The sequence below is a fragment of the Trichechus manatus genome, unplaced genomic scaffold (assembly GCF_000243295.1).
Source record: "Trichechus manatus latirostris isolate Lorelei unplaced genomic scaffold, TriManLat1.0 scaffold00106, whole genome shotgun sequence".
In the NCBI taxonomy this organism is placed as follows: domain Eukaryota; kingdom Metazoa; phylum Chordata; class Mammalia; order Sirenia; family Trichechidae; genus Trichechus; species Trichechus manatus.
In genome coordinates this window covers 317,230-334,157 of record NW_004444042.1, presented here as the reverse complement: position 1 = coordinate 334,157, position 16,928 = coordinate 317,230, and the positions used below count along the sequence as shown (strand labels likewise).

Below are 16,928 nucleotides of genomic sequence, written 5' to 3'. Positions count from 1 at the left end.
TACTTTCAGATTTCAGATCTTACTACAAAGCAACAGTAATCAAGGCTGTGTGGTTCTGGCATAGGACAGACATATAGATCAACGGAATAGAATTGAGAGTCCAGAAATAAATTCAAACATCTCTGGTCAACTGATTTTCAACAAGAGTGCCAAGATCATTCAATGAAGAAAGAATAGTCTGTTCAACAAATGGTGCTGGGACAACTAGATGGCCACACACAAAAGAATGAATTTGGACCCCCTACCTCACACCATATACAAAAACTAACTCAAAATAGATCAAAGATACATATAAGAGCCAAAGTTATAAAACTCTTAGAAGAAAACATAGATGTACATCTTTGTGACCTTGGATTTGGCAGTGGATTCTTACATAGGACGTTAAAAGTGAAAGCAACAGGAGAAAAATATAAAATGGGCTTAGTTAAAAATAAAAATTTTGTGCTTCAAAGGACACTATCAAGAAAATGAAAATACAACCCACAAAATGGGAGAAAATATTTTCAAATCATATATTTGTTAAGGGACTTGTATCTAGAATATATACAGAACACTTACAATTGAATAATAAAAGGACAGAACAATTTAAAAATGGGCAAAAGACCTGAATAGACATTTCTTCAAAGAATATATACAAATGACAAACAAGCACGAGAAGATGCTCAACATCATTAATCATCAGGAAAATGCAAATCAAAATCACAATGAGATACCACTTCACATCCACTAGGATGACTATAATCAAAAAGTCAGATAATAACAAGTGTAAGTGAGGATGGGGAGAAATTAGTACCCTCATACACTACTGGTGGGGTTGTAAAATGGTCAGCCACTTTGGGAAACGGTCTGACAGTTCCTCAAAAAGTTAAACACAGAGTTACCATTTAACTCAGCAATTCTACATCTAGATATATACCCAGCAGAAATGAAAACATATGCCCACACGAAAACATGTACACGAATGCTCATAGCAGCATTATATACAATAGCCAAAAGGCGGAAACAACCCAAACATCCATCAATTGATGAATGATTAAACAAAATATAGTATATCCATATAATGCATTATTATTTGGCCATATAAAAGACTGAAGTACTGATACCTGCTACAACATGGATGAATCTTGAAAACATTATGTTAAGTGAAAGAAATCAATCACAGAATACCACATTATATGATTCCATTTATATGAAATGTCAAGAATAGTCAAACCTATAGATATAAAGTAGATTAGTGGTTGCCTAGAGCTGGGAAAAGTAGGGTGTTGAGGGTGATAGCTAAAGGGTACAGGGATTCTTTCTGAGGTGATGAAAATGTTCTATAATCGATTGTGGTAATGGTTACACAACTCAATGAATATACTAAAAACAATTGAATTGTACAATTTAAATGAGTGAATTGTATAGTATGTGAATTATATCTCAATAAATTTATCACAAAAAGCATTCCATTTTAAAATATATGTTGAGGTCTTACATAATATTTATTTAATTTTAAACAGGGCTCCATGACTTGTTCCTTCATCCAGGAAGACTTTACTGAGCACCTACAATGTACAGAACCTTGGGCTGGCACAGGAGTCAGAGAGCATGGGGTTCAGAGATGAGTTTAGTAAAGCACCTGCCCCTGGAGCAGGTCAGATGAGGGGTGGACAGCATCCAGTTAAACTCCAGCCTGTCAAAATACTGAGCACCTTGCCAGGTGGGTGTATTCTTCCTGCTAGCATTTATTGAGTGCTTACTGAGTACCAGGCACCGTGCTAAACACATTCCACGCGTGACTTCACTGAATCCTCCCAGCCCTGTTTCAGTGCTCACATAGCCTCATTTTACAGATGATGAAGCTGATGATGGAGCCTCTGTCCTCCCACTTCTTGCAAAAGCAGAGGAAGTCTGGGCTTGCAGGCGTCCTGGACAGAATTGGTTTGTGATGGAGCCTAAAGAAGGCCTCAACCAGCTCTAGGGAGAAACTGAGTCTCCCCAGATAGGCCATGGAGGCAGGGGTCTCAGTGTGGAATGGCAAAGATGCTCATGCAGGCAAAGAGTCTCAAGACCAGAGTTCTCATACAAGTTCTGCCCACTCCTCAGCACTTCACTGCTCCAACACTGTGTTTCTTCAACTGTAGAATCGGCTAATATGCCTACTTTTACCACACAGTTAAGAGCCCTGCATGAGATAAGACAAGTAGAAGAACCAGGGTTAGCACTGTGCTGAAAAGCCTGACGTACTGAGGCCAAGGACCCTGTGCCCCCAGTTGCGGAGGCCCAGCCCTGTCTGGAGAGGGCAGTGCACACACTCACAAACACATACCCCTTCTCCATCCCCTGCCTCTGATTCACCATCCTTGCCTTCGGATACTGTCACACGGTGTGAGACACTGCCACTCTTTGCCCATCAATCTTGACAGTCCCACTCAAGCCCTCTTTCTCCTGGAAGCTTTCCCAGACTGCCAGCCCAGGGGGAGAGAGCCTCCTCAGAGAACCAGACACTTGCTGGTATCTGAGGGCTACCTGCTTGCCTGGGTTACAATCCCAGCCCCTCCACTGACTAGCTCTGTGAGCCTGGGCAAGTGCCTTACTCACTCAAAACACCCAGTGCAACATCTGTAAAATGAGGCTATAAGAGCATTTAGTACATAGGGTAATTGTGAGGATTCAATGAAATAAGGCTTGGAAAGCACTTAGCCTGTCTCCTCCTTGTTATTGTTACTGGCTGACAAGTCAGCCCCGGACTCATGGTGACCCCATGCGCAATGGGATCAGACTTCTGTGATTTATAGGGTTTTTATTGGCTGATTTTCAGAAGTACATCAGGAGGCCTTTCTTCCTAGTCCATCTTAGTCTGGAAGCTCTTTTGAAACCTGTTCAGCCTCATAGCAACATGTAAGCCTCCACTGACAGACGGATGGTGGCTGCCCATGAGTTGCATTGGCCAGGAATCAAACCCAGGTCTCCTGCATGGAAGGCAAGAATTCTAACACTGAACCACCACTGCCTTCTTATCTCCTCCTTAAATATGGCTAATTCCTGTTGTGCCCACTTCACAGGCTACAGGTAGGAGATTCTGATGTGTTGTGAACCATTGTGTGGGCAGGCACTGACAGCCTGTGCTGGGGACTTGGCTGCGGAGAACACATGGGCTGCTGAGTAGCTGGGTCACAGCCAGATCCTGAGCTATGTGCCCTCATCCTATGCAAAGAAGCCCCAGGGGAGGGCCCTCACCCTCTGCTGAGAGCTCCCCAAGCAACGGTCCCTTGCTTACTGCATACAGAGAGGGGCAGGCAGGGCCCCCTGGGGCATGGAATCTAGAGGACAGCCACCAGCAGGTCAGCTCCCACTATCCCGGGCTCTGGTGGGCTTCTCTCGTGCAGGGGTTGGGCTAGGCCCTGATCCCAGTGCCGGCGAATCACCTGGGGTCTCTCCAAATGCAGGTCTGGGGTGTAGCCTGAGAGCTGGTGCTTCTAACAAGCTTCCAGGGGTTGCTGATGCAGCTTTCCCTGAGCCATACTTTAAGTAGTGAGGACCTAAAGCACGGTACGGCCCTTTCTGAGAAGACAGTTTGGGAATGTGATGGGTCTCCCATGGGTCCTGGAAGGCCCCAGCCCCACCCAACCACTCCCTTAGCTTCCAACATCTGGAGGGTAACACTACATAGATTTTCAGAGTTTCCAGGACTCCATTATAGAAAATAAAATAAGTATCATATTATGAAAAACTTGCAAGATATGAAAATATAACAGGAAGAAAATCATTGACAATCTCATTACCATATTAGGACAACTGTTACCCTTTCTCCCAGGATTCCAAAGCCATGTCTGCTAGTGGGGGGGGAGGGGGTCCTCCCATGAGTGGGATCTGCCCCAGTACTCTGGCCTGGCACAGGGAAGCATTGAGTAAGATCCTGGGGCTGCCCCAACACCCTTCATCTCCTGGCCCCCTTCCCACCCGAGGAGTGATACCCAGCCCACAGTGTCTGAGGCCCTCAACCAGACCTCTCCTGGGCACAAAGTTGAGGGCAGGGCCCCCTGCCCTCCTCCCTCACAGGCCACAGAGGAGGGAACTGCTGCTATAGAGGAGGCAGAGGTGGGGTCTGGGGGAGGGGGAACACATCTGGATTCCTGGCCCCAAGCCCACATTCCTTCCCTGTGAGTGTGAGGAGATGGGGCCTCGGGGGAGCAGTGAGAATGCTGCTGGCCCCCATCCTGCTGCTGGAACAGGACCCAAACAGGCAGGAAGATTGCTGGGACTTGAAGAGCTAGAACATCATTTGGGGGTCCAGAACCCCCCACCCAGATTGTTGGCTCACCAGCATGGGCCCGGGCTGGGCCTCTGTCCTGTCCACACCAGCCAGTCTTGCCTCAGAAATACCCAAGGGGACAAGAAGATGGAGACCAGAAAGCCATGAGCCCGTTCACTTGAGGAAGGGCCTGGGTGGGGAGGTCGTCACTCTACCTGCCATACCCACAGAAGCCGGTGTACAGCTCACACGGGAACCCAACAGCCCTGCCTGGCTGGGGCTGTCTTACCTGGGGGCAGTCCTTGATGTAGTGTCCTTTGTTGAAGCAGAGGTGGCACAGGTAGTTGGGCGGGGGCCGCTTGCTCGGCTTGCGGGCCTCAGAGGTGAGGGTCAGGTCAGAGAAGTGCTCAGTGAGGGAGTTGAGTCCCTCAGCGATGTTGTTGATGGAGCCGTAGGGTGAGGCGTTCTTGTACACGCTGCTGCTCAGCGCCTGGGGGGACAGAGGCCGTGAGGTCTCCAGAAGCCTAGGCATCTCCATGGGCCCATATACACACACATGAAATCATGGTGAACCTTCAGCTGCCCGTGGGCTCTGCCTCCAAGGGCCTGAGTTCAAATCTTAACTCTAGCTATGTATCCATGAGCAAGCCCTGGGCTTGCGAGCCCCATCTATGAAACAAGAATAATGACAGCCACCCACAGGGTTTCTATAAGGTCTTGGGTATAAAGCACTTTATCTTGTGCTTGGTGGTGATGATGATGATGATAATGATGGTGACTATTGTTATTATGATCATTAGTTCTTGTTTACACAGCCACAAAGTAGGAAGTACCAGGAGAAAGCAATCTGCTAGGCTCTGGCTCTGCCCCTTACTGGTGGTGTGATTTTAAGCAAGTCACTCATCTCTGGCTGACTCAGTTTCACTGTCTTGCAAGGAAGAGGAGTATCACTTGCAGCATTGTTTCTATTTTTCAGGAGAAAAAACTGAGTGTAGCCTTAGCCTGTTCCCTGGGAGGCTCAGCAGCTCTCCTGTGGTATGAGGTCCATGCAGTGTGTCCAGAGAACCCACAGCCCAGCCCAGGCCACCTCTCTGGGAGCCTGCAGAGGGAAGCAGCCCACCTCTCCCTCCTCCAGATGACAGGAACCAGACCTCTCACCTGGCTTCAAAGCAGACAAGGCCCAGGCCCCCTCCTGGTGTAAACAGCCTCTACAGGAGTCACGGGCTCTGGGCGACTGGGCATGCTGGAATTTAGTGAAGGTGGGGCCTGCAGTGAGGCTGGCAGGGGCCAAGGCCAAGGCTGGAAAGAGGCACCTCCCCTGGGGTCATCCCCTGGCCCAGCCCAGGGGCCCCAGAACTCTAGGAGTGAGCTACAGGCCATGGGGAGCCTTGGGTCTGATAGCAGAGACAAGGCCATGTTCTGGGAGTCCCCAGGCTGGTAGGTAGCAAGGACCCTGCAAGGGAGGGCCTCAGGCTCCCTTAAAAACATGCGGCAGATGGGGGCCCAGGTGGTCCTTCTGTGGCCCCTCATTGTGGGGAGGGGAGGGACAGAGGAAGGCAGGCTGGCCCCAGGGCATCAGACACCCCTTCCAGACAGAGCCTACCACTCAGACATGTATCCCAGCCTCCCTGCTCGTCCCTGTGTGGGGTGTGGCACTCTCCTTCTACAGAACGACAAAGCCCTCATTGCCAGGTTTTACCACTGTGTTTGCACCCTGGACACCCTGCTGCTGTGTGACCCTGGGCCAGCCCTTTCCCTCTCTGGGCCTCTGTTCCCTTCTGTGTACAGGGGAAGATTTGCCCCAGAGTTTGGGATCTGACAGGAAAGACAGACACCACATACAGGCAGCCCAGGCCCAAAACACAGATGGCCTATAGTGACTGGGGGATGGAACTCCCAATGACTATCTCTGCTCTCGCACTGCCCCACCCTTTTTAGGATATTAACCCCCCAAAAAAACCAAACTCGTTGCCGTCTAGTCAATTCCAACTCATAGCGACCCTATAGGACAGAGTAGAACTGCCCCATAGAATTTCCAAGGATTTGGACTGCCGACCTTTTGGTTAGCAGCCATAGCTCTTAACCACTGTACCACCAGGGTTTCCTTTTAGGATATTAGGATCCATTAAACACAGGACCAGTGGAAGAGACCATGCAAACCTGCATTCAGTCTCCAGCTCTCAGCGGAGCCCTAGATGGAGTGGTCTGTCCTGAGAGGCAAAGGATCCCCCATCTTTGGAGGGTCCGAGCCAGTGACAGGGGCCCACAAGGGCTGGGGAGGGTTCAGATAGAAACTGGATTAGATACTAACATATACTGAGCACATGCTACGCCCAGGCACTGGGAACTTTATGGGTACTAAGATAGCTGAGTCATGGTCCCCATTTTACAGATTCAATAAGTATATACAAAATTGCTTTGAATGATGTGGGAAATTTTTAACAAATCGTTTTCTAGGCCCCACCTCAGACCCACCAAAGCAGTGCCGGGGACCAAGGACCAGAGTCTGCATTTAGAACTCTCCTCAGCAGTTCAGACCCAGCCAGCCCAGCCCACCCAGCCTTGGGAACCCCGGCACTTTCCAGCTGGTAAGGTCTCTCCTGATCTTGCCACAAGGACTCTCGCCAAACCAGGAGGCCCCAACCTCCACTGAAACTGGCTGAAGGGAGGGCAGCATCACCCAGCCTCCCAGAGAAAAGTTCATCCAAACAAGAAACTTCAGGCTGCAAATGCCGTGTGTGACTCACCCTCATGGCTGGGAAATGCAATTTCACAAATAACAACTCTTTTTCATTTTTTTCTGGATAAGATTTAAGCAAGTCCACAGGAATCAGGACTGTTTTGGCAGCAAATTGTCAAGAGGAAGGGGAAGTTTGGTGGGTGCCAGAAAGTGCCCTAATTACACCCTGAAAAGCCTCTCCCCCCATCTTGCAGCCACTCTCCCCTGCCCATGGACGGCCCTGCAGGCATCCCTGGGCAGCGGGGATCTCGGAGCAGGCTGCCCTCTCCCTGCAGCTCAACACCCCCACCCTCCCAACCACGTCACAAGGGGCACAGCCTTGCCCTGTCCTACTGGTAGCTCTGTGGACACAGGGCTTCCACCCCCACTGCCTCCCCACCTCCAGTGCCCCCAGCCTGCCCCTAATGGCTGCTCTCCGTCCCTTCCCCCACCACCAATTCAAGACGAACACCACCTTAGAGCTGAAAGGGCAGAGAGCGGTCAGCTGACCCAACCTCATTAGATGATACACATGGGGAAACTGAGGCACTGGACACAGAGCCCAGGCACGCATCCAGGCCTAAGGACCATGAGTCCTGCTGGCCCGGCCTGTGCAGAGCTGGTGGGGCCGCAAGCTGTTTCCTCTTCCAAGGCCCAGAGAAGCTCGGGCCATGGAGGTGAAAGGCGAGTGGGGACTGGACAGGGCAGAGGCCAGCACACAAGAGCTCCCTCTCCTCCAGCCCCAGAGCTGGGGCCTGGCCTCTTGGCTCTCCTCTCTTTAAAACGGAGGGGAGGAAGAAGGCAAACTCAATGATGCCCCTAGCCCTGCTTTCTTAGGGTCCAGACACCCAGGTACACCCGGCATGCAGAGGGTGCTTAATAAATGTGGGCACCATCTGTGAAAGTCCTTCCATCTGTAACTGGTGGGCAAGGGGCATGGGCTTCCCTTCACTGGTCAGCTCTGACATGGCCACAGCCCAGCCGCTGCTCCAGACATCCTCACGCGGAAGCTCCGCGCTTGTCTCCCTGTGCTCAGCGCTTGCTGTCCCACCTCTTAAAATGCCCTTCTCTCTGTCCACACAAGCCCCCTTCAGGACCTGCATCTAGATCTGCCTCTAACTCCAGTTGTGTGGCCTTGGACACACCCCCTCCCCTTCCTCAAGGCCGCAGGCTCCAAGGAATAGTGAGAACAGCACCGATTCAGGTGTTCTCTGAGGCCCCACTGCCCCAAAAGGCTCCAGCCTTCTCCAGGGTCCTTCCTTACCTGTGTGGCCCTAACCAGGAGCGGGGAACACCACGGGACCCCTCCTGCCTTGGCCTAAGGGGCCCTGAAGTCTCTGCTGAACCTGTTTGCGAGGGTGATGCCTCCTCATCTCTCCTACAAAACTGGACGACCAGGAAGGCAAAGATTCAGCAAACCTCCAGAGCCCAGACTATTTGTGCTGCTCCTCATGTCCGCTCCTGCCCTGGTGCGGGTAATCACAGGCAGGAGAGGCTGGAGTGCCGTCTGACAGATGGGGGTAGTGATGCCTAATACCTTGAAGGATTCATTTGGGCCTCAGTGTTCCATGGACTAAGAGAGAGGTGCTCCCACCCCAGATGAAGTTCCTCTGGGTGGTGGTCGAGGGCAGCACCACTCGCGTGGCAGGTGGGCATCCCCAGGCCATCCATAGGCCCAATCACCAGCCTCAGGGAAGAGATCACCCCTCCTTCCTCCCTGGGTCAGTGATTGCAGCAGCTCGCAAGAACCATGGGATGCTCACACCACATCTGGGGGAATTAGTGAGTGTCAGGCTTATGCCCATTGCTGGAACTTCTCGCTTGGCTCTCAGTTGACAGTTAGATGGAAGCCACTAAAGCTTCTCATTCTACTATGTGTCATCTGCTTTACTAGAGCCTTTCCCCTCCTTAGTTCCCTAGCACCTGGCAAGAACACTACTTAGATGGGCATTATAGACCCATTTAATAGAGCTGGAAACTGAAGCTCAGCGGGTTTGAGTAACTTGCCCAAGGTAACACAGTCAGTGTGTGTTACCATGAGATTCACACCAGGTCTATTAGCTTGTTATATTTCAGCCCCTACACGGCCTCCAAGGCTTGGCTTCCCCTCCAGGAAGGGGAGCCAGAGGAAAATGCCAGGTGTGGACCACTCTCCTTGGCACAGGGCCCCTCAGCCTGCCAAGATGAGATGTCAGCTTCTCTGGACTGCCTGAGGGGTGGGGCACTGGGGTTGGGGGTTCTGCTGAGGAATTTGAGATGCAGAGGTAAAAATTTCCAGGGCTAACTCCAGATGTCCCAAAGCAAGCCATGCTCCTCCCCTCCACCCCTTTTCCTTGCCCCAGGACAGTGAGGGGGGCAGGCAGGAATCAAGGGAGGTGGCAGGAGCTTTGGAGGGCAGCCCAGAGGGAGAAAAGACTGGCGGGGGGAAGAGGCAGAGGCACCTGCAGGTGAAGGTCATGGCTGTGGGTGAGGCAATGGAGACGGCAGGCAGCCCCCACTGTGCAGGGGCCACCCTGAGGAGGCCTGGCAGAAGCAATGCCAAGTCCTGCTCCCCAGGTGCTGAGATGGCCCTGGAGAAGGAACTCTCTAAATCTAGTCCCCGGGGGGGTGGGGGGTGGGGGGGTGTTGTCATCACCTAAACAACTGCTTTCTTATTCCAAAAGGCCACCCTATATTCCCCATGGAGCCCCTGGGTGGCGCAGATGGTTAAGCATTTGGCTGCTAACCAAAAGGTTGGAGGTTCCAATCCACCCAGAGGCACCTTGGAAGCAAGGCCTGGTGATCTACTTCTGAAAAATCAGCCACTGAAAACACTGTGGAACACAGTTCTACGCTGACACACATGGGGTTACCATGAGTTGGAATCGACTCACGAGCAACTGGTTTTTATACTTTCCATACAAACACGCGTGCCCCCACCCTCCTCTCTTTGGGACAAGAAACCATTCATCCTGCAGATGACTCTATCATTTCTCCTGCAGGGATCTGCCCTTCTTCCACTCCTAGGGTCTACCTGGGCTTCTGCCCCCTAGAGTCAAACACATGCATACCCTCTACACGCAAACAAAGGCAGGTGTGGGCTGAGAGGAGACAATCGGTGGACAGGCAAGAAGCTGGACAATGGAAAATGAAGCCACACCTGACTGTGGTCACCCCAGGCCCTACGCCTGTTTCCGAGGCTCAAAGCTGCCCTGTGGCCCAGGGAGGTGGCAGGGCTGGCCATGACTGAGGCGGCACTCCTTCACCCCAGAACCTCCAAGGGCAGTCGTGGCCTTTGGAAGCATGGAAAATGCAGCTCCTTTGTGTACACAGCCAGTGCTCAGTAAAAGCTAGTGGATTTTAACTTAAATAAGAAGCCCACATTCTTTTTGGTGGGAGGAATGGGCAGACAGAAAACTGGAAAGGACCAGGTGATAGGGGAGCAGACAGTGACAGCAGGACAAAGCAGAGAAGACTCAGGGGAGACCTCTGGCCTCCTCCTGCCCCCCTCAGTTCCTCCGGCTCCCTTCTGGGCCACCACTCACCTGATACGTACATGCTCCTGCTTCACAGCTCTATGCCCTCTGCCCAGCTACAATGTAAGCACTAGGGCTGGGTGCCTCGCACTTCCAGGATATTTTTGTTGGATGAAAACAGAAAGCACGAATCTGCGAATCCCAGGACTAGAAGAGACCTAATATTTAGCCAGTCTGGGCTACCACTGAAGTTTGCAACCTCCATAGCTGGTGGCCTTGACATGAGGTCTGTTGCTGATGCGAGGGTCCATGATCTCCCAGACATGCCATGCTAATGTTGTACGTGTGTGCACATGTGCTTGCTCTGAGCATTTTTCAGGGGAGAAGAGCTCTAGCTGTCTTCAGAGTCTCAAAGAGGTCCATAAACAAGAAAGATCAAGAACCATCAGCACACCTATGGGTCTGCTCAGACACCTCTATAAATAGAAGGTTCACCGTATCTCAAGTTAGCTCATTCTAATTAATCAAGCAATCAGTAAGAATTTCTTCTGCAAGATAAAACAAATGGCTAAGAGACTGAGGACAGCATTCTTATAGCCCCAAGTATAGAGACTGAAGAGAGAAGGAGCAATTCCAATTCACGTCATCCATCCATCCTCCATCCACCCAACTATCCATCCAGCAAGTGTCAACTGAGCACCTAGTATGTTCTAGGCACTGACTAAGCATTGGATGCTAGGACTGCTCAGTGGAAAAAGTAAGATTCCTACTCTCAGAGCACTTACAATTTAGCTATCACAATGGACATATATGCTGCAAATTATCAGCAAAAGCAATGGTTGTGACATGCTTTACCAGAAGTATATAAACTGGTCAGTCACAGGGACACGGAAGCTGGAGGAAGTTTGCTCCCCTTGGCAGTCTGGTAAAGCTTTATGATCCAGCAGAGTCACAGAGAAGTAAGTTGGAATCTGTCAAGGGCAGGGAATGGCATTTTGGGTAGAAGCAGGAGCAAATACAAAAGCACCCACACCCACACACTAGATGAAAAATCCTGAGACCTAGACTAGAGCCCGAGCTCTGCCACTGATTCACTGAATACATCATCTTCCTCTTGAAGTGACTTACTTTCCCCATCTGGAAAATGGGGATGCTGCGCACAGGTTATGGTATGTGTACAAAAGCACTAGAAAGTGCTCAGCATCTGTCTGCCTCTCCTAAGCCAGGCCAGCCTTGGAACCATGTCCCATGGAGCCCATGCTGGGCTTCCAGGGAGTGGCTGGAGCAGGGACATGGGAGCAAACCCAGTACCCATGACCAATGCCCACCACTCCTTGAAGGGTTTGGGATCAGGACCAAAACATCAGAGACACTGAGGCTTGACAGAATGCCCCAGTTACTGCCTGCCCTGCACTGTGGCCCAGGGAATGATCCAGGTGAGAGCCAACCTGGGGACCAGCTGCAGGATGGGCCACAGTGAGAATTGGTAGCTGGACACAGAAGCATTCTAGATCTAGTTCTGCCACTAACTTGCTGGGAGACTTGCCAGGCCTCTGTTTTCTGTAAAATGGGAGCTATGAAGAAAGATATGCCAAGAATCGAGTGCCACCCAAGAGTAACGGACTGCTACTGCAAGGGCCATCTTCTCTGCGGGGCCCATCCTCTTGGTGCCAACAGTGCCTGGCTCTCTCTTGCTACAAATCATGAATGACTAATGCAGCCTGCTTTCCTCCCTCCACTTGACTCAGAGGAACCATGAGGTATGGTCTCCGCTCCTCTAAGTCCTGGGCCCACCCAGTCAACTGAATTTGAGAGGGAGTGCCGGGCCACCACCACCAACAGGCTCTCATATGAGGGTCCTCCTTGCCTGAGTCACAGCTCAGCTTCCCAAGGGTGGCCAAGGGGGATGGTGCATCCTCCAAACTCCTGGCTGGGTTAGAATACCCATTCCTCCCGGGACCTACCACACACAGATCACAACAGCAAAGAGCAATGGCAACCAGCTTCAGCTCCTGAACCCTATTTTGGGCCCCAGGGAGGCAAACCCCCAGGCTCAGACAGAAATGGGGTTTCCTTCTACACATCCTCACTGGTCAGGCAGCCTCCTGTCACGGGCACAGGTGACACACTAAACCCTCAGAAAATGGTCAAGACCCGGAGACTTGTTAGAGCAGGACCCACAACCTCTCCCCTGTGAGTTCCAGTAGCCATGTCTGTGAGGAAGGGCTCAAGGCTCTGGTAAGCCTTATGACACCCTTGCTGCTCTTCTCCAATCCCCAAGGGGCTGAGCAGAGCAGGGAAGAGGAGGGGTCTTCGGTGCTGCAGAAGATAGTGCTAGAGCCCTGGGAGGGCACCTGAGCTCCCAGCTCTAGGAAGAGCTTCCTAAGGGTTGGAACTGGCCAAGAAGGGAGAGGTATGCCTCTGGGGGAGCAGCTCCTAGGCCGGGAGATGTTCCAACGACACTAGCATTCTCTAGTCAAAGAGGTATGGGAAATGTTTTGTACTTTAGGACTCCTCAGAGCCTTGACTGTGCTAGTGGGCATTGTGTGTCTCCAAGAGAACACCATGCTGTGCTTCCCAAACTTATTTGACTGCAATACCCTTTCCTCACCCCCACAAAGCATCACTTGATAGTAGGGTCACATCTTCAGGCCACATCTGTTCCTGGAGGAAAAGGGAAAGGAAACAGCTGCAGTAGGGCTGACCTGAATGAAGTGGGGCAGCCACAGCTCCCCTTGAAGGGGTACAGGGACTACCCAGGAGGGGGTCTGGGCACCCCTCCCAGGGGCCCAAAAGCTAGTGCTCCTCAAGAGAGTAGCTCTACTTTTCCCAAGGAGGAATCCCATAGCCCCACACTGCTGTGAATTTAAATTCCAAACAAAACTTGGCAGGGAAGATCTCCATCTGGCCCAATCTCCACTCCCTCTAACAACTGCCTTCCTTGGGTATCTGCAGAGGGAGGGGGGCTCACCCAAGGGCCTCAGAAGTCTCTCTCCAAAGACCTATAGTTGTTGCCAGAGGATCAGGATTTTGAATCTGGGATTCATAGCCAGTCTGAAATTGTGTGCAAAATTGCATATGCATGAACATGTTTCTTGAGGAAGGCTACAACTTTTGACAGCTTCTCAGAGGATTTGGGACCCAAGTGTTGAGATCGGTGCCAAGGACCTTGGCAGGATATCTAGGGGTGGGGGTGGGGTCTGTGAAGCACAGGGCCCAGTTTCCAGGCCCAGAGGGCTTTCAAGATCACCCTTATCAACCCCATGCCTCTGGTAAGAGTTCAAGTCACCTTCTGGTGCTTGTTCCTGCACACGCATATAAACCTTGCCATCTCTCTTTTCTCCGCTCCCAGGGCCAGTGTTCTACTCAGAACTCTTGGCTTATCTTCAGCCTCCAGAGTGAGGTTCCAGGGGCACAATGGGCTTCTGTGCCCCCATGTCCTCACCCCCACCTCTCATATCCCAGCTGCATTCATGGTGTTTTGCTATTGTGGTGGGAGAAGCCTAGGGGTGGTACAGGAGGGGGTGGGCTCTTGGCACAGGGGCTGGCACAGACAGGCCACGGTCAGCAGTCAGCATGCAAGTCACATCCACAGGCACTGCCACCAGGCCTGCCAGGCCTTGCACAGAATGGTGACGCTCCTAGGCCTCCTGGATCCCTTGTAGAGTCCCCTCCAGCCCACACACGACTCGTTTCTTCAACAAGCCCCTTGGCGACATTGAGGTGGGAGGTATTTTTTCTTGCCTTCTCAGCCAATTGCTATTTTGGGGCCATATTAGGTCACCAGCTAAGCCCTGGATGCAGGAAAGGCCTGTCCCTAGGAGCACAGCTGGGGCTCCAAGAGGGTTTAGGAGGCGAAGCAGGTGGGGGGTGAGGGTGAGTGAGTCTGAAGCCAAGAGAGCCTTCCGGAAGTCAGCAGTCATAGTCCTCCAGCCCCTCCAAGGAAGCTGCTGGCCTGTGAGCCTAAGAGAAGCCCCTCTTGCCCCCGCTAATCCAGCCTGTCTGCAGGCAGATCCTCTCCTGTTTATACAACTCTCAAAGCCCATACGTACCACTCTGGGGGACAGCAGACGCTAAATTTAAAATACGAGTAAACTGAGGCCCAGAGAGAGAGGGAGTTCCTAGAGTCAGGTCACGAGAGACTTCCCCCATCATTGCTCTAGGTAATCTTCACCAGCACCTTCTACGCCAGCCACAGAAAAGGAATTATCTCCCTTTCTGGGGAAACTGAGGGAAGCAGCAATGAAGTGACAGACAATTTTCACTGAGACCCAGCTGAGACCCTGGATGCCAGAAATTTCCAAGAGGCACAACATCCTACTCTCACAGGGGATTCTTGATGGTCAAAACTCCCAGGCCTCTCAGCAGGGACACACACTCAGGGAACAAGGCCATCCTAGGGTGGGAGCAGATGGAGGCCAAGGGAGACTGATTAGGGACCCCCACTTGACCTGTGGGCCGTGGTCACCCTCCTCCCTGGATGAAGAGCCCCCTTGTGGCTCCCATGGCACCCCATCTAATCACTCACCATTCACACTGTATCATCTTGTCTACTTCTCTGTGGTCCCCATCAGCCTATGACCCTGAATCCCCTGGGGCCCACAGTGAACTCAACAAATATTTGGTAAGAGAATAAACAACCAAAAAGACCTCAGCCCTGAAGAAGCACCCCACAAACTTTCCTCCAAAGTTACTGGTCACCTGAAACCAGTTCCCTAACGAGGCAAAGTCTCTTATAATTAAGAGAGATTCCCAGTCAAGAACAATTCCTCACATGGAGAGGACACTTTACAGTTTACAAACAGCTTTGGCTACAAAGGCTTTCACCTGATACCAGAGGATACCTTTCCAGACAACTCTCCCTCAACTCCCCCCCTCACACACTATCTCTATCCATCCACACAGGTCATCACCCACTCCTTCCCTCGGCTTGGCTAGTGCTTGCTCACCTCTGGGTCTCAGGCCAGTGTTGTATATGCCCATGTCTCCCCCAGACAGGGACTGTCTGGAAGGCACCCCCCAGTCCCAGGCCTGGCACACAGTAGGAGATTAATAAATAATGGCAGAGTTGAACACACAAGGCTAGAAAAGGCCACACCCTGCCTCCCCCTCTCATCCCCAGCACACCCCATGCACACCCAGGCCTTCTCATCCAAATCACTCCAGGCTGTAGCTCTCCTAAAACTGACCATGGGCCTAGGTCTAGTAGGGAAGTGACTCCCGCACGTGCATCCTCCCCACCCCCCACTTTGCAGAGAGCTGCCAGAAGGGGAGAGTGGAGTGAAGGGCACAAAGGGTGTCCGCAATGAAGTCCCAAAGAAGGCAGGCCGGGGTAAGCTGGGTGGGGAGGAGGAGGGGTGCAGCTGAAAGGAGAGAGGAGTGGTATCTGGGAAGGTTCTGGAGAAGACCCCTCAAAAGGGGCTGGGATTTGCGTATTTGTCTGGCCAAGCAAGATGCACTGCCCCATCGACTTTGTAACTGAATCCACCGAACAGGCGGACTTTGTAAAGCAGCCCGCCCAGGTTTCTGGAGAAGGCGCTGGGCAACTGGAAGGTCTTCCCCTATCTCGTCCCCCTTCCAAAAGCTCAAGAGGATTTCCCTTTCATTTCATTCCAGGCTGGGAGGGCGGGGGACAGCGCAGTCTGCGGGGTCAAGCCCTCAAAAACCACTTCCTACGTGGTTGGGGGAGGGCAGTGGCTGGAGGATGTGTCTGGGGGTCCCCGTGTGAAAACAGCAGGAAAAGCCCTGTGCGAGAGTCACTGCTCTCCACGGAGCCCTCCGGGTCGGGAACCGCAGAGGTCGGAAGAGAAAACAGATTTTAGGTGTCTCCGGAGGACCTCCGAGCAGAATCCGCACTCTTGGTCCCAGCCAGCAGCAGCCAGGAGGGGGATGGGGTTGGACGTGGGAAGGACACTTGGAAGGGGCTCCCCGCCCTAGCTGTGCCCGGGCTGTCTGGAGAGTAGCCGGAGCCCTCTGCTCCGTTGGTCCCCTGCAGCCCCCTTCGGGCAGGGCGTCCGGGCTGGGAGAAGAGGCGGGAGGGCCCCGCCCGGGCCTGGGCAGCGCCGGGTTCAGGGCTTAGCGGGGAGGTGAAGTGCTCCCGGCGCCTCGGGGACTTCGGGCGGCGAGTTTGGCAGAGCTGAGCAAAGCCAAGCCAAGCCGGGCCGGGCAATGCGGAGCCCAGCCAGCCCAGGAAGAGCTGGCAGAACGGAAACGGCCTGGCGCAGTGGGGTGGAGGACGGGGGCGCGCGGAGGCACCCACCTCTCCGCGCTGCAGCTGAAAGAAGCTGTTGAGATAGCTGGAGTGCAGGGGCGAGCCCAGCTGCTCAGGGCGGCCCTTGCTGAAGGCCAGCTCCGGGGGCGCGGTGCCGGCTGGCGGCTCGGGCCGGAAGGCATCGAAGGCACTCGCCTGGTGCGTGTCCTGCAGCGACAGGTAGACCCAGTTGAGCAGCTGGGCCGGCTGGTACACCGAGGCGGCGCTCGTGTCGATGGCCGACAGCAGGCTCATCTTGCGGCGACG

The 16,928-nt window shown here is 52.7% G+C and overlaps 1 protein-coding gene across 1 annotated transcript in view; it reads right to left on the bottom strand.

The window, feature by feature from the left end:
- ZCCHC24 (zinc finger CCHC-type containing 24) overlaps positions 1 to 16,916 on the bottom strand; it is a 75,313-nt gene extending 58,397 nt beyond the window's left edge. Inside the window, exons 1-2 of the mRNA XM_004383160.2 lie at positions 16,671 to 16,916; positions 4,527 to 4,727 (exon numbers count right to left, since the gene is read on the bottom strand). Coding sequence (XP_004383217.1) covers positions 4,527 to 4,727; positions 16,671 to 16,916 — 447 coding nt within the window. The remainder of the gene's footprint in view (positions 1 to 4,526; positions 4,728 to 16,670) is intronic.
- Positions 16,917 to 16,928: the final 12 nt, after the last annotated feature.